This window comes from Micrasema longulum, unplaced genomic scaffold, assembly GCF_059751315.1.
Source record: "Micrasema longulum isolate JH-2025_06_02 unplaced genomic scaffold, ASM5975131v1 h1tg000502l, whole genome shotgun sequence".
Classification (NCBI taxonomy): domain Eukaryota; kingdom Metazoa; phylum Arthropoda; class Insecta; order Trichoptera; family Brachycentridae; genus Micrasema; species Micrasema longulum.
Window position 1 is genome coordinate 795924 of NW_028277699.1, and position 18725 is coordinate 814648.

The window sequence follows — 18725 nt, forward strand, 5'->3', positions numbered from 1 at the left end:
TGTTTGTGTGACTTTACTTTGGATTGCCAGGTTTAGTGATTTAACTCAACACCATATCGCCATTTACAATTTGCTGTTACTGAATTCGAAAAATTATCGAATTATCCTTTTCATTTTTTCATTTATATGTAGAAATTTATCCGAATTCGTTTTTAAGAAGAAAAAATATGAGTAGATATTGCCTTCTTCGTTTTGTTCTGAATGCGTTTTCAAAAGTTTGTTGCTGAATTGAAAAAGACAATACGAAAGGTAAGTATGATTGAAATCATTAAAAATTGATCAAACTTCTAATTATTTTTCATTCCTTGTTGCAGGTTCCTTCAATGAGCTCACGGAGTTTCTAAACAAAGTTATGTGAAATTGAAAAACAATATTCTCGTAATATGGTTTCAGTGAACTTATTTTGCGAGTCGAAATGGAGTGATTAATAAAGAAGTGTTACAGTATAAAATAAAGAAAAATAAAAAAATGTGATTGAAATGTGTCAAGTAAAGTGTGCGGCGAGTGGCGCTTTGAGCCGCCCGCTCGCACCTACTTTTCCGTATACACTGTTTGTTGGATGTTTCTCAATACGAGTGCAACGAAAATCATATCAAACGAGATGAGTTGATTTATTAGTACTACGGCTCTCGAGCGGGTAGCATATCAGCGATTGTTATCTAAAATTCAATATATATATTATCGTTAAAATATGAAAGTTTAAAACTTATAGTGAAATATTTATTTGAATCAGTGAAAATTACCTATAGGCAAATTTACTAGAAAAACTTACTCGTCAAACGAGTTGTTCTGTTTTTACAGCGAAAATGAACTCTCTCGTTTAAAGTTGATACGTTCTAAATGCGTGGTATGTAATGGAAGGTCAAGGCATGTTAGAGGGAGATGATGCTGGAGCAGTTGCTTTAGCTGGAGGAGCAATGGGAGGACCAAGTTATGAAGGACAGTCGGATTACATCATCAGCGACTACATGGAGCGTCTTGGTACACGTCTTAATATCTTAGAAACAGAGCTTAAATACGCATGGCGAGCTTTGGACCTCTTGTCTCAAGAATACATAAAAATGTGGGAAAGATTAGAGCGCCTGGAAGGTTTACTTTGTGAACAACAAGGAGTTATAGCGCATCTTTTAGATTTTTATACTGCCGAAAGAGGAACGCCAGCTACACGTCTTGGGCAACTTGAAGTTATAAGAGAAATATTAGGAAATGGTACTGTAGAAGATGGTTTAGAAGAAGGTGTTGATGCAACGGGAATTGCAGCTCGTATGTTAATCGATGCAGATGTTGATCCATCAGAACTACAACTTGTGGTTCCTGATTCGGATGAAGCATTTTATCGCAGTCTTAATCGCGCATATCGTGAAGATTTGGTTTGTAATGAACCTTCTCGTCCACCTTCACAATTAGATATGATTTGGGAAGATCCAGAAGATATGGAAGATCCAAATGCAGTAAAAGATGAAGTCAGAGAACTAATGGAACAAGCTTTAGAAGATGAACGACAAGAAGTTTTCAGTGCGATGGATTATAAAGACTACCGCGGAAACTCTCCTTGTATCAGTGAAAGAGATTTAGCTCAACTCTCTAGACTGAGCTCGATAGACCAAATAGCAATAGAAAAATTACACGAATTAGATAGGTTGACAACAAAATTGCAAAAAGATTCTCAAGACCTCAAAGAACTGAAAAGTAGACTGATTAGTCCCCAACATGTACAACTAAAACTGAGAGACGACAAAGAAGTGGATTCAAGAACGTTAGTAGAAGATGGTAATATAATTGATGAACAATTGCGTCAAATATATGCCGATTCTGAAAATTGGAGTTTTAGTAGTGGACCTAGAGGTATTGAAGAGTTAATGTTACTTGCGGCAAATGGTGTACCAGCTGCAATTCCACCACCACCTCCTGTCGCAAACCGTTCTTCCTCCCGCCTTTCAATTGCAGACAGTACTATTAGTACTGACAAAGAAGTAGCGGATGCTATGGCAGGTGGATTTAGATCTCCAAATGTGACGTCGCCAAGGCATAAATACCAAATTGACAAATCTGCAACAACAGAACCATATACTACTGTTACAGGACGATTAGCATATAACTCTGCTGTTGCAAATGTAGATTCCCACTCCAAACCTCCAAAATCTCCTGGAGCACTGTCAAGAGAGAAATTTGATCTTTCGTCATATTCCTATGGAGATACTGAATTTAATAAATTATACAGTAATAACTTTTCATCTTCAAACATTGCCAACGATAATTTAATAAAATCATCTGAAAAACCTGCATCACCTACTTTGTCTATACACAGCACGAGAACTCGTCAAGATGGATATATTGAATCAACATGCAGACATGTGCAGTTAACTGAAAATAGAAACTCAAATTCACTATCTCCAAGTCCACCTCCACCAGCTCCAATGGATGGCGGTGAAATTTTTCTCATGCCAGAAAGCACTATGGTCCCCGGACCTCATAGAGGACCATCTCCGGTGTATTTAACAGCAACTTCTCAACATAATACTTTAAACACTCAACGTGATCATGGTAGACTTAGTCCGAGATCTCCAAAATCTCCAAGAATTTCTCCAAGACACGTTAAAAAAGATCCCGCCAACATAGTTGCAGCTAAGTCTGATTCAGGATTGTCATCCATGAGTGGATGGTCAAGCTTAGAAAAAAGTCCAGGCTCACCTAGAACAAATAAAATACCTCCAACATCATCACATATATCCGAACATAATAAAATTCAATACCATAGAACAGTCTCTCCAAGTCATATTCAAAATCAACCCGTATACTCAGAACCTAAAAGGTATACTGAAAGTGATACCGACTCCTTTCCAAATAACTCAAAGCGTAGTAGCTCTGCTATGAGTAGTGGACACCATTCATCTGCATTTACAACGGTTAAATCACCTCAACCAATTGAAAATGGACTTGAAGCATACGAACAATATATGTCTGAGCTTAATGCAACAGGTGCAGTTGAGTGCAATAATCCGTTTTTAGTACCTGAACACCAAGAAAATCCTGCTGTTTTTAATGAATATTATTATCGAAACGAACAACCTGCAATTTATTCAGTAGCAGGAAGCAATCGTCAACAAACATTCACAACTGTGTATACTTCTGGCTCATCAAATATGACAGGTTCTCAACATCTTAACTATCCTGATGTCATTGAATCATATAATGACCCTATGCACGTACCACAGATTTCACCGCATAGGTATCCTCCTGAACCTAATTATAGAGCCCAAACAACTCTTCATACACAACAGTCAGCTTATGCTCTGGCCAACCGAAAACCTTTGACGAGAGGTGTTTCGGTAGGATCTATGCCAAGTGAAGGTTTAGCAAACCACGAAGGATATAGAAATGCCATGCATAGAACTATGTTTCCTTCAGGAAATATAACAGATGCCCTTTCATACTATCCTACATCAGTTCGATACGATTCAGCTGCTTTTAATTTACCAAGAAAAGATTACAATGATCCAGCAGCATGGTTAGCATCTGACGGATCACAGCTTCCACACGATTCTACGTCAAGTTCTATGGATACCACTGCTAGTATGACATCACAAACAATGGCTTTAAATATGCAAGCTACAAAACAATATCAAAATCAATTACAACAAGAATATTTTAGACACCAGCAGAGAGAATTCGAACAACAAAATAATAATCAACCAATATATCAAAATGCACAAATGTTTCAAAATCCGGATGAAAATAGACTAGATCAACAAAATCAAAGAGATTGGCCTCAAAGAGATTATCAACAGGGTGAACAAGATTTTAGAAACAAAAATATGTACGACCAACAACAAGCCATGCGTCCATCGGGTGATCAGTATTATGATACAAGCAGTCTTTTAGTTTCCCACTCGGGATATCTTTCAATATCTTCTGACTTAAAAACTGCAAAAACACAAGAAAAAATAGTGAAAAAACCTAAAAGAGGGTCACTTAAATCCGCCATGAGCTCGGTTAGCAGTTGGCTACCTGATTTACACTTGCCAAAAAGAAACAGGTCCTTATCATTGCCTTCAGGGGTAGATAGAGATGATGTAGATGTTCAAAAAGCACCAAAACCAACCCCAAAAGAAAGAGGCACAGGACCTTTACCAAGGAAAAAGAAAAAATACCCTCTTGTAGCAACAATGTCAGGAATACTTCAAAAAGCTAAAAGAAAAACTCACAGCAGTCATCAATCGTTATCTGACCCAGAAACTTCTGAAAATGAATGGTCAGGTGGTAGATCTAGCGCTCAATCAGAAGACAGTGATAGTGTTTTTTCTGACACTCCGCTAGATAACAACATGTTTGCAAGAATAGCATCTAGCAAAAAACAAAGAAGGCTTAGTCAACAAGAAAAAATGGATCAACAACAAAAAATAATGCAGTTGCAGCTTCAACAACAAAGTCAGCAAATAATAAATAATCAATCTCAAAACTTATCTCAACCGCAATTTGAAATGATGCCACAAGCAAATGATGTCCAAGAAAAAGATAAACCCAAGAACCGAGAATCTCCACACCGACACGAAGAAACTTTGTCAAACTATAGTGAACCATCACCTCCACAACCGGTTTTTGCACAAATAAAAAAAAGACACTCAAAAGACAGAGATCAATTATCTGATGGTCACAAAACAGAACCTGAAACGGACTTGTCGGACAATGCACCAGGTGAAGAAGAAGGAAACAAAAGCTCTGGTAGTCAAAGTGGATCCTCTTCTATTTTTGCTACGATAGGGGATGTTAAACGACGAGATGGCTCGGATGAATCTGGTGGCGAAAGCAGATCCTATGGAATGAGTGGAGGTTCTATGGAGTTTGCAGTTTCAAGAGCCTTAGGAAAATATCGTCTTCGACAGTCTTCTTCGATTTCAGATGACCAAATATGTCCTGACGAAACCCCTCAAAAATCGGAAGATTTAGCAACATTTGATGAAACTGAAGAAACCATCAAAGAACCTCAAAATGAATTTGAAACTAAATCCGAAAAAATTATTAAACCTCCAGAAATTATTCGATCATTATCAGTCGAAGAATCCACACCAATACCGGAAGGAAGTCCATCTGCGCACAGTATCAGAAGTCATTCAAACAGATTTATGCCCAGACACCAACAAAGTCTAGACGTTCCATTTTCAAGGCACGACGATGACGATAATAGAAGTACTCACTCATGGAGAAGTGGATCTAGAGTATCATCAAGAAGACAAAGTACGGAAGATAGTATAGACTCAGAAGATGAATGGTATTGTTACGAATTACGAAAACTAGAAGAAATGGAAAGGCAATCTCAAATGGATCTCGAAAGAAATGAACCATTAACTGAAGAACCAGAATTTGAAAAAGATTCAAGTCCTTTTGAACCCGGAGAGGATGTAAAAGAAAAGATGTCCTATGTTTTAAGAGAACTCACTATTAAAAGAAAACCTATTGAAGGCGTTTTATCAGCAGATGATATTCAAAAAGAAACTGTTGCTGCCGCCAAACGACGAAATAATAGAAACCAAAGCCCGTTGACTGCTCCCAAATCGGCATATGCTGAGTTTGCTCGAGTGACAGATTATCAAACTTGGAAAGAAGCGGATGAACTTAAGGAACAAGAAGAAATTGTTGAAGTTGATAAACAAGCCGATAGTGACATTGAAGAAGATGAAAAAGCTGATGATGGGGAGCAATCATCTGGTGAAACATCAGGTCCCGATAGTCCTGAAGAACAGAGTGCAGAAGAAGTTGAAGATGAGACCGTTCTGGCTGTTGTTTTACAGCCTGCTGTTGCAGAACCCGAACCAACATCTCCTCCTGCCCAGAAAGATGGGCCATTGGGCAGCAAATGGAAGCTGCTCAAGACTCTCAAGGAGCGGAAAGCAGAGGAAAAAAGCAACCAAGAGACAGCGCAGGCAGCTGCAACAGAAAAAGATAAAGTTAGTACTAGCGTAAGCTATCTTATGCAAAAGTTCTACGAAATTAGAGTTAAGAGTTAATTTGTTACTTTGTAGATGTCTCTTGTGAGATCATTTTTGAAATATGCAAATCGACTTTGATGTGCGAATATGTACTAGTCCGCTTACAAAATACAATAAAAGTATTTATCGCACGTCCATGCATAATATTGGCTATGATTCGTGTTAAATTGTGTCGATGTTTTATTTCAAATATTTTAACAAAACATTTACGTATCTTATTTTAATCATATCCTATTGCATCTTTTCAAAGCTACAAAATTTACAGACATCGGATGTTTCCTATCTATAGATGCATTAATATATCACAAAAATCCATCCATTCATAGCTTCCAGAGATATAACCAATCAATCTTAGTTCAAATCATGAATTTTGCATATCACTCATTAAGCTTTCATTAAAGTAACATTAAATCAATATTTACAGTTGTAGATTGACATATATGATATTAATATACTGATATTATAAGAGATATCCTATAAGGGACTTCATAATTACCTGAGATTTAAAAATGTTTAATATACATGATCTTTTTTGTACAGCCAAGGAATTTCGATCAATATGGTTATACTACATACAGACCATAATAATGTTTCATTTTTCTATGTAATAAGTTTTTACGTGTATACAATGTAACTGTTTTAAATAACTTTCCAGTATTTTAGGCGTAAAAAAAAACAATTTTATATTCATCACCACTATTAATGCTTTATTGGTGGAGATTATTGCATTTAAATAAGGGATTTCCGGAATTTCAATCCGTGGAACGTTAAATTTATAAAGCATTGTCTGTTTTTCTTTGTAAAGGTGTTAGAAATTAAACTATTGAAAAAACAATAAATTAGTGTAAAAATGGTAGAAAAGTTCATGTTGTAGCTTTAGAAATAGTGGTGCTTTTATGAAAATATGGTGTTGTTCAAACAGACACAATAATCTGCATTATTGAGGAAAATTTAAATAATAAAAACCCCTTTGAGAATTATATTACCTTATCGCCTCAATTTTTATACACACAATTTTTAAAATACCAATTTTAGTATGTCTAGTACGTGCTAGTTTTACGATAAATTTGATGTTGGTCGCTTATTGACAACTTTGTAAAAATATTATAAATGTGTACTCTGTTAATCATGAAAAATCATTGTCAAATGTCATAATATTGTCTGCCTGATTGTTTCCAATATACATACTGTAATTATCAAAGATACAATAATAAGTTTCGATGCCTAATGATCTAGATTTAGTAATAAATAATATCATTTCTATATGAAAAATGAAATCATTTATATCTGAACCTTCGCCTTTGTTTTTTTATTATTTTTCTTTCAAACTACCGCAATATTTATGTTATTACACCATCATTACTTGCGTTGGCTTGTAGAAGACGTGTGTATTCATGAATATCGAATTTAATATGAGTACGGCTATCCAATATAAATATCCACATTGTATTTTCTGTCCAATTTATTGCATCCATTTTTCACAACACGTTCACTATATATTGCATTTCAGTATCGCTTATATCAGTGTTTCATATTCAACTAGCATATATTTCGGGTTGCAGCTAGGTCTTATGTTGTTTTCATTTCACATTCCAGAATATTCCCTTTTTCGTTTAGATTTCTCAAATGCAAGACGTTTAAAGCATTCAAGAAACAGAAAATATATTTTACTCAACCAAATCGTCGCCAGTTTCCAAAGGCGTTTGTATTTATGAAACCTTTTGCATCGTGAAACAGAATTTGAGTCAGAGAGCGAAAAGAGGAATTATATTTAAATTTCACCAAACAGTGTATTGAAAATCATATCTTCTAACGAGTTTTAATAAGTAATATTTGTATAAAATTTCACGTTCACTTCGACGGTACATGTTCAAAAAAAAATCACATTTTTAAGGATTTAAACCTTCTTCTTTTCGCCGGGTAATTTTTTTAAATTAACACTTTGGAAAAAAAACGAACAGCATTGCAACATTTATCATCCAAGCTAATAAAATTTTGGCAAGAAGTCTAACTCACACACAATATAATGACCCAGAAATCAGTATCAGTAAGGCCGTTAAACGTTTTCTGCAGCCAATCAAATAGTGTATGAGCAAATCAGTATTTTTAAATGTTTACTTTTTATTTCTAAATAATTATATGCATTGCATATTTTACAACTCCATAAATAAGTTAAGTTTCCTGATTCGTAGGTTTTTCTTAATTAAAATTTGAATATTAAATCAGCTTAATGTTTTCAAGACCTGACATACATTAAATCACAGAAGCCACCACAAAATTTATTGTTTCATGTAAACCTCAAAAGGGTAATGAATTATGTATTAGAATAATGTTTAGCATGTTAAAAGTTAACACGTTAGATCTGCAGTATTATACACAAATGTAAACGAGCTGGAGGTGTTTATTGAAAAAGATAGCGTGCTTGAAAAGTGTACTATGCACCGCTAAGTTAAAATGATTAGAAAGTGTTGCACAGTTAAGATGTCAATATTAGCCCTAGTTACCACGAAAGATGCAAAACTTTCATTATGTATTAAAAATGTGTAATTTTAGTTTATATTTTAATTATAAACATTATTAAAAACAGTTTTAAGCTTTATTTCAAAGTACACTATAAAATATGTTAATTTTAAATGGTATTCGTATCAAAATTTTGATAAAAATCTCTATTAACTCAAGAATAACAAGGGTTTTGTTAACAATCATTATATTTATTTTATCAAATTAATTAAAATTTTGAAGAGATAAGCTTGTTATTTCCAAAATTTAAATTGTAATTATGTTTTTTGTGTAGATGGTACAAATGCAATAAAATTGGTTTCTTTATAAGAATTATAACAATGATTGCTTTTGATTTTATAATTTATCATTTATTTTTAAAAAACAATTTTGAAGTAACAGAATCTATTAATTTTGTGTATTGTATGGCTTAAAGTTATTAAAAATGAATTAATCCATTTATAACAGAAATCTGTGGTTCGAACCCGGTTTAATAACAACTTAATTATGGTTTTTATTATCCCAGTTACTAGCAGTAAAAAAATACATTTGGGTTACTTATTTAAAAAAACTCGTTAACTAATTTATAAATTCAAAGTAAATAAAACCTCCATCAATAATACTTTTTATTAATTGAGTAAATTATTTTTCCGAAACAATATAAAAAATACCACTTAAACCACTTCACCAACCAAAATATTTTACGGTAGTATTGATTTTCAATGTCAATATTCAATTTCACGATTAATTTTCTTCTGTTACCTCAAAATTATTAATTACAAAAATGATGATTACAACAATTCATACTGTTTGAATAATATGTTATTGCTTATAAAACTAGGCACAAATTATGGTAAGACATGTATTGTTTATTACTTCTTTACAACAATCAATCATTATTTTGTCAAAAACTGTTACAATTTTTTATACACATTTAATTTTGTACCTACCTACTTCAATGCAGTATTTTATATTTACGTATGTGTTTCTACCATAAAAAGCATCGTTCGACACGTTTTAAAAAATAATTAGTTAACTGTTGTATATTTGGTAAGTAATTACATATTTACTTGCCATACCATGAAACGCTTAAAATTTAATATTATACCTGTCATGTAAGAGCCTTGTGTGCGCATACTTCAGAAGCTATGAAATAACATCAAGAAAACACACGCTCAAATATTTCTGACGGGAACCCAACCCTAAAACCCAAGACGTCATCTTATCGTGTCTTAAAGTTCTAACCACTATTATAACCGTGTTGTAATCCCGTGGTTGCATTGTTATTTTAAAGGTCTGATGTTCAATTCTCACTAAAAAATAACTTTGGTTTTACCTTATGTTATTTTTCATTCCATCTTCAGGCGGATGAAGAATGCGGTTTTGTATGTGAAATTAATCCAGAACCCAGGACAAAATAGCTAGTCGGCGGCCTCCGTAGTGTAGTGGTCAAGACGCTTGACTCCGGAAGGTTCCGGGTTCGATCCCGGTGAGAACACAAAAAAATTACAATGTGATTTTTCTCAATCCTGGGTGTTTTTTTATGTAATTCACTACTGCAATTGGGCCTCCTGGCCTGTTGCGTGCAAAAATAAATCAAATCAAATCAAATATGCAAAAATCTTAAAAAACGAAATCAAGTGAGTATTAGTCCGCCTCGAAGTCCGGGGTTCGACTCCTAACAGGATCGACGTGGAACATTTGTTTTGATAGTGGTTTAACATTGCAATTTTTTTTTCACTGGCCTGGTACCCGAAGCGTAAGACTGAAGCGTAAAACGTAAGACACCTTACCTTCCATATAGCAAAAATGATCTATATATACTGCGATTGGAGTGCTAACTTTATTACACTTGACGCAGATAAGATAATGATCACATTTTCCATTCCTAGGCAGGTACCTTTTTTATACATGTTCTTGTAAAGTATTTTATTGTCTGACTTCAATATTTCCCATAGTGTGTGCCTAGTTTTTAGTATTGTTTCTATTACATTCTTAAATTAGATTACTCAGAAAAAAACATTTTCTTCATATTATCTAAACTATCCTTAATCTATGACTGAAGTAAGTTTAACAGTATTTCATCATATACCGTTTTGTTATTTGATATTACATTAATCATAAGTACGTTATTAATTCAAGTATCTTATATGTTTGATCCACTCGAGTCTGTACATAAACATAAATTAATATTCAAGCTCTGATTAACCTATAGTTCGTAATTCTATCTTTGATTACATTTTGTACTTTGTAAGTTTATAAAAATATACAATATTTCTACTTAATAAAATTTTCAAATTAATAAAAAAATAATTACTAACTGAGCTTCTGATTACTATAACGTCAATCTTTGTACTCCCCTTTATTGTTAAATATAAACAATGTTGTACTTTAATTGTATTGTGTATTATGATTATTCACATTATTACTGTAGTTTGTAGATAAATATGTTCCTATTCAATAGATAAAAATACTCAACCCCTAATAAGAAAAATAAATTAAAATTGTATATTACGCAGTTGAACAACACTATGAAACGTGGCTTTAATTTTATGAAACGGTATTTTGTAATTTACTGTCATAATATTATATAACCTGGTTAAAATCCACTTAAGTTCTTTTTTTGAACCTCAAATAAATTTATCACTTATTATTATTCAGTAAACACGACTTTTTTTCTTATTTTAATATGTATTACTAACTAAAACTAATACTTTTTTTTCGATAATGATTATAATAGTATCTGTATCTAAACATTACATAAAAAAAACTTTAAATTATACCTAGTCGAGCAAAATTAACAATCGTTTTTCTACACATTGGCAAGTTATTTTTATGCGGGTTATTATAATATTTGCATTCAAGTCTTACTGTCGTTGTTAATCACGTTAAGAAAAATGCACTTTTTACTACTTGTGCAAAATTATCTGGAAATAAAAACAACATTAAGTGACAATCTAATGGTTTTTTGATTACTAAGACCAATGGTTTTTTTAAAATATTTATATTTTATTTGACCAGGATTTACTCTATTCGATGAATTCATATGATATAATCAAAAACGTTTTACAATTTCGACAATAATTTCCGTAATTTTATTTTAAATTAACCTTCAAAATAGCATAAAAACATTTAATTTCATATGCCAATTATTACCTGTATTTTTAATTTAATAGCAGTCTATTTTTGCATATAATATTAGTGTTTCAACATATTTTATTTCTGAATTTTCGATTACAAGATAGTTAATTTTAGTATTTTTGTATATAATTTTGAAAAGTGAAAAATTTCAATCAGATGTAACTTCCTCACATACATACTCATGAAGGAACTTGTTTGGTTCAAAATAATATCGATGGGACTTATTATTTCGTAATACACATTTATTACGGTGCTTGGATCAATATGGAGGTAGACTTACATTATATATTTAATTTAAAATGTTGTCTTTTTTCAATACCGCTCAAGCAAAGAAATTATATTTTTTGTGAGATTGTTGATACAACAGATATATAAGTATAACCTTCAAGCCGGTATTTTCAGGAAACGTCTATTCAGACATTTCGTTATTTTCATTTTAAAGAAAAAAAAGTATTGACATTTGAGAAAAATTTTGATTACTATTTTTTTCAAGTTTATAGAAATGTTTTAAGTTCTTAAAAATAATAACTTTTGTTGTTATTTTTTTATGCTCTATGTAATGAAATTATTATTTTCATTGGTTTGTGATTGACTGAAGATTGTTGAAATTATCATCACATTCATAGAATTTATTCATATAACTCTAAATGTTTTTATCAATATTAAAACAGCTTACAGGGTTCGCTGGCTAACGAAAGGTTACAGCGGAACAATAAGATTCAAGATTTGAATGCTTGAAAAATAAATAATATTTTTCAAAAACTGTTCTAAATTTGAAGTTTTAAAGACTCACAGATATTTATGATCTTTTTTTGCACAATAACAGGCTAAGAAGCCTAAAATCAGCATAATGCTAGAGGAAAATCTGTGAAGGAAAAATGGAACCTTCCATGTGTGAAACAAGCGTCTTAAGTATAACACCACGGAGGCCGCCATATAGGCAAAATCGAAAAAATCAAGGTTTCGTTGACCCGTTTTCCGTACCCCTAAGCTGAACAGATTTGCTAACTTAATCCATATTTTTTTAAAAAAAGGAATTGGTTGTTTTTTTTCTAGATAGAGTTACAAAACGTAATTTTTGGTGTCCGTTCCTTTTGTGATTTCCAAAAATAGTTATCACATTTGTATATCATACATTCAAAGACGCCAAATAATACTAGCTGCTTTTAAGGGGTTTTGGATGGGCCTAGTTTCTATAATAACGACACGCTAATGGTAAGTATCTATAGCTCGTAAAAAAACACTGCTCTAGTGCCATTATCCAGGGGGGAAATACGGGAACACGTTAATATGACGAAAATATTGTTATTGTAATCGGGTTGTGGTCCTGTGGCTAGTGTCTCGGACTCACGGAGCAAAGATCGGTGGTTCGAATCTCACTCTACCCCAACTCGATTCCCATTTTCTAATAGTGAGTTATTTACAACTCGTTGAAAATGGCTCTAAAAATGGAATATTTGGGTTCATTATGGGAACTCAAATATTTCTTCTTTTAATAAAAAAAAAAAGTCAGACCGCGTTTCCTCTTAAGAAGAGTAACCTCCCGACTTCATCTCTTACTTACATAGAAAGATTCATCAAATCTAGTCAAGTGGCATTTAAATCTCATTTTCACTATTTTGTGCCTTATCAGACTACGCCCTAGACCTGGAAATTTGCCTGTTACTTAAACTCAAATGTTTTTTTATTCTTCGATTATTTTCCTTTGAAAGTCCTTCATCGATTCTATTAAGTAAAACGTACATTCTGTGTTCCGTTAATGTTTGTATTGTATGTGATGAAATACATCGAGGCAAAACAAACCTACATAATTCTAACATCTTACTGTTAGATCTCTACATAACTAATTATGTAATGAGACTTGCGAGTTCATTAAAAGTTCAAAAAGGAATTTTGTCATACTTGCTTAGTAGTTTGAACTTTGATATATTTGTGCTTCACAGGTTTTAATTAATATTCTTAATAATTCATAAATTATTGATTTTATAATCTGCATATATTATTATAACTGCTTATATTGGCAAACTGTTAACATAGTACTAGAAAAAATAATAACCATGTTCTTAAAAATGACTAATGTTCTTAAATATTCCTTCTCTGATATTAAAGTATTCATAATTGGCCATGATTTAATAAATACAACTTATGAAATATACACATTAAGCTATTTTCATTCTTCTTTTTCATGAAAAAAGAAACTCATTATTAGTAATTTGTGACAACCTAATATTCTTTACGCAACAAAAGATTAAAATGTGTTGACTAATTATTTATAACATTTCCCTTTCTTTTTTTACGTAAATTTGTATTTTTATACATGAAAATATTTATTAAAATATTTTATGTTTTTATCTAATTTAAGTTCTCAGTTCTTGTTACTATTGATGAATTTACTTACTTTTATCTGCAGATAAGAATGTTTATAAAATGGTTTACATTTATATGAATCAAACAATAAGATGGTAATTTGCTAAACCTAGCATTTCTATTATGAAAACACGCTTCATTTCACAATATTGAATAGTTTAATTATTTTTTTATACTTGAGTATCATTTTGATTACTTAGCAATTTCAGATAACATTTAAAGAAAAAAATCAATTGTAGGTAAAGCAAAAATACTAGATTTTTTAAGTCGATGGTCTCCAAGAAAAGTATTGTTCATTTAATAGAAAAAATAAAAACAATTTCAACAACAAAACGGTTTAAAACAAAGTAGTTTTTATTTATATTATTATAACGAATAACCACAAAGTAAGTGCTTGAAATATAAAATTAATATTATTAATTTATTTGAAAGTGAAGGTAAGATGATCATAATTATGCTACAGATGCAAGTCCAGGGACTATGAGATATTGTAATGTAAAAACACATTTTTACTGAAATATTGTGCTTGGCAAACATGCTGAGCATAAACTCAACAAACATATTAATTACTTATTATTATAGTTCAGCAATTTTTCGTAGTGTTTTTTTAATCTTTTTTTATTTTATTTTAATGGCGTGTCACGTTAAAGGTGTATTGCCAGTTTAATACTCCTTATATATCTAATGTGTGAAAGCCGTTTGTTTTCAAATGAAAATGAATATAAACTAAATAATAATGCGTTGCGGATAATAGAAGACAATAAAATAATTACCGCAGAATAATATCGTAACTGAAAAAAACTATTAACACTTACATTTCTTTTCTTATAGACCATCGAAATACATATATGTAAAATCAAATATTGAATACCAATTTTTGTACGTAATTATTAGTATTTCACGATAAAGTTTAAAAATATATACATATATTTAAATATATTAATTAATTAACACCCTATACAAAAAATTATTAAATGTGGGTTTGCCTTTTACATTTTCTGTTTGATTCATTATAATGTAGATCATTTCTGTATATTACTGATATTATATAAAAAAATGGTTTTTGTTGTTTTCATACATAAAATAGAAAAATAGAAACATGTGAAGGCTCTAAGCATCGAAACGCTTTGTGATTCATTTGTACTTTAATTTTAATAGCTATCTGTTTATTAATGTATAGTTATATAATTCATGTAATTAAATTAGTGCTTTAGGTGTAATACGATGTCAATTGTAAGCAATCATGTTACAATAAATATTTACGTTTATTTGAAAATTTTTACAATGTTACTTTTATAATTTATTTATCATGACGAGAAGTTTAAAACCACCAAATATTACATTGATTTTAATGTAATATTACGAAAAATATAATGTGATTTTTATTCAGTTTCTTATACTGAAAATTCATTGATAATAATAAGACAAGGGGGCAACTTCTCGCAATGATTGAAACGTTTTTTTTTTATTATTATTGTTTTTCCCTGTTAATTAATTTTACTTTTTTATTTTTTTTTTAAGAATGGAGCCGGTGGCGCTGGAGACTCTGGTGGAAGAGCTAATGGGTGAGCTTATTTTTGATCAATTTCTATATTTTTTACGAACAAATTAAATGATACAATTTAAATTTATTGCAACATAGAGGAAAAAAAATATTGAGAAGATAATATAAATATATAGGTATTTGCAGGGGTTATGATCAGTTATTCTCTACTCAAAAATGCTTTCGCTCACAGTTGCAACAAATTTCAATCTCAATAACTCCCTAGACAGGAAAACCCAGCTGTATCTACAAACCTTTGGACTTACTCAAAATATTCCAATGATTAATTTATCATCCAAAACACATTTTTACGGAAAAAAACTTGCTGAACATAGTACCACGTGATGCCCTAAAATATAGTTATTAACATTTTAGAAATCGATTTGACAATAAAAATATTGAAGTATGAGCGCAACTTAATCGATACGTACATAATTTAAAGACATTATTATATGTATCCAGGCGGATGAAGAATACACTTTTGGGTCTGAAAAATCCTGGACGAGTGTTTTTGACTCGAAAACTACTCTCAATTAACAATCCTAAAAAAGGAAATATAGTCAAGAGAAGTCTACCTCGTAGTGAGGCGTTTGGCACCCGAGGCGGTTTCTTAGCATGCGCATAAGTAGTGCTTCGCCAAGTAAAAATATGTAAATAAATAAGTAATTAATTGTAAAAAATAAATTTCATAAAAACAGGGATTTGTTGTAACATTATATCGATATTGTGCCTTCGTAATCGCTCGGGAGAATATATCTTCTACTGTACCATCATGATGAAGGTATGAATTCCGTATTTTCTGATCTTAATTTTTTAACGGTTTTTAAACTCATTTAAAAAATAAAAGAAATACGTTAGGTGCAAAAGTTTTCGCTACAACAAAGTCGTTTATTGCATTCATTAAATTTTAATTTAACTTCAAGAATAAAGCAAAATTTATTTTATTACCATTTTAATGAATTTCGAGAAACAATAAAAGCGTAGTTGACCCCGTAAACAGTGTAGAGTAGCAAATCTGAAGAATTAAGTCCTGAGGCAACTCAATTCAGCTCTGAAACATTAAATCAAAAAACTTTTTGGAACGTTATTTGCATTTTCTCTCTATGGCCTCGTTGCACTTAAATAAATACAAGAACGCGTGAAATATTTTTTGGGAAAAATACACCTACCTAGAAACCTGTAAAAAGGGGATTTTAATCTTTATTAATTTCATTCTGAAAACAAAATCAATTAAAAAGTTGATTGTGACGGGAAATCAAAAAGTAAAAATAAAAGCATTTAATTGTACGGCGAAGAATCTTGAAAATGTATTGAAAAAATAATTTTAAAAAATAATAAAAATAAACTACGAACGATGTAAATTACTAATTCTTCCGAATATCCAATGATATACTGTTATGATAGGTTTCCGGTTTACGGGAAGCCAATTCACTAATCAGCCGAACTCATCGTAGAGAAATTATGACGTCAAACGGAGAGAAATTTTAAAATTACAAAACATTAAAAATCGTCGCGCTGATAATACGCTACATAAAAATATTATTTTTAAAAATTGGGCTTGATTTGTTGATAGTTGTATTTTTCACAATATTAACAGGAAACACGGTCTGACTTTTCTTGATACAAACGTATTCTCGCTAGAGCAGTGATTTTTTAGACACTATAGATTCACCGTTGGCAAGAATCTGTTGCTTTTCTTTTTGATAAATTGTTTCTTGTAGGAGCTAGGACTGTAAATAATAAGCGGACTAAATAATGTTAAACGAATATCATTCAATTTTGGACAAAGTAAGATTATTAAAATAAAGGAAAGAGGCACAGGAATGGACCTACTGAGGATGTTTTTAATATTGGCGCACTGGATGATAGAAATTTACCATGAATTATTTAACGACTTATGAAAACAGTTTTTTAAATGACACGCGACGCTTCCAAGAAATCTTTCAATGTAATTTAATGCGAAAATTTTCTTTGTTTTGTTCCAAATCTAAATTGTCTAACTTTGATCTCCTATCTTGCTGTAAGGTAGGTACCATAAGAATAGGTCAAAGGAAAATGAAAAAGATAAATAATAAGCCAAAAATAGTATCGATAAATGCTGTTTTAAACTAAACAAGTACCATCTAAAAACCCATAAGAGCGCTTTGTTTTATCTGCCGTCTTCGAACGCATAGTATAAAAATATGAAAAATAATTTTGAAAAACGGAAAAACTCCCGGCACAAAAATTTATTTTTGTTATTCTATCTCTAAAAAATGTGTTCTGTATTGGGGTGTGGAAAACGGGAGAGCAAAATGTCGATTTTAGTAAGCAAATATCAGTTCTACGTGGAGGTATCTTTTTCGCGCATTATCGGAGAGTCATTTACGAGAGAGTGACAAAAAAACAATGTATAAATATCTATTCATCAATATTGTCTGGCAGCACCCCTAAAGTACTTAAATAATAAAACTGACAGTGACGTCGTTTTGATGGTACGATCTTTAAAACAAGATAGGAGTTGACTAAAGGAAATATTTTTTATTTTATTTTATTTTTCATATTATGAATCATTCTGTTTAATTTCAATATTTTATATTTAACATGAAGAACTTTTAATCCAGTTAGTTATCAAAAAAGTTAGTTATCAAAATTATTTCCATAAGAAGATTTGTAAATTCTGAAAAGTTATATTACCTTAAGTGTTCTTTAACTCTTATATTGAAGTTCCTTTTAGTTTTTTCTAATAAAAGTAAAAAGTAATAAATAAAATAAAATAAAATAAAATAGAACAAGATTCCTAATATTTAAAGCATTAACTTTGTGGTCAAACATTTTACTAAATGTTATTAAATATTTTTATGTAACCACTTACCGACTTTTCTGTGTCTACTGGTTTCGGGACGTACCCGTCTCTTCGTCAGGACACCAATTAAACCAACATGCAAACCAACATGCAAAACCCACTATACACCTTCACCATAGTTGTTGCACAAAAATATAAAACCAACACGACATGCATTTTAATAAACACATGCACTAATTAGGACAAACATGCACTGATTGAATTATGAAAATATTAGAGGAGATGGAGGGAGGGGATAAGTTCAATAGGTTTTATAGGATTTTTACCAAATAATGTCAAACCTGCTTTTTATACAAATAACAATATTGCTAAATTATTGCCTAGTAATAAAGATAAAAATAGT

General features: G+C 31.2%; 2 protein-coding genes across 2 annotated transcripts in view; both read left to right on the forward strand.

Annotated features, from left to right (window-relative positions):
* Positions 1 to 18725, forward strand: part of LOC148281035 (uncharacterized) — a 585537-nt gene that overhangs the window by 540984 nt on the left and 25828 nt on the right. Inside the window, exon 21 of the mRNA XM_088227431.1 lies at positions 15516 to 15559. Coding sequence (XP_088083557.1) covers positions 15516 to 15559 — 44 coding nt within the window. The remainder of the gene's footprint in view (positions 1 to 15515; positions 15560 to 18725) is intronic.
* Positions 318 to 7862, forward strand: LOC148281036 (uncharacterized). The gene has a single exon (XM_088227430.1). It carries the CDS (start codon positions 855 to 857, stop codon positions 6003 to 6005), a length of 5151 nt encoding a protein of 1716 aa, XP_088083556.1. The 5' UTR covers positions 318 to 854; the 3' UTR covers positions 6006 to 7862.

Coding starts and splice junctions, on each gene's coding strand:
- LOC148281036 (XM_088227430.1), top strand. CDS start 855: ATGGAAGGTCAAGGCATGTTAGAGGGAGATGATGCTGGAGCAGTTGCT.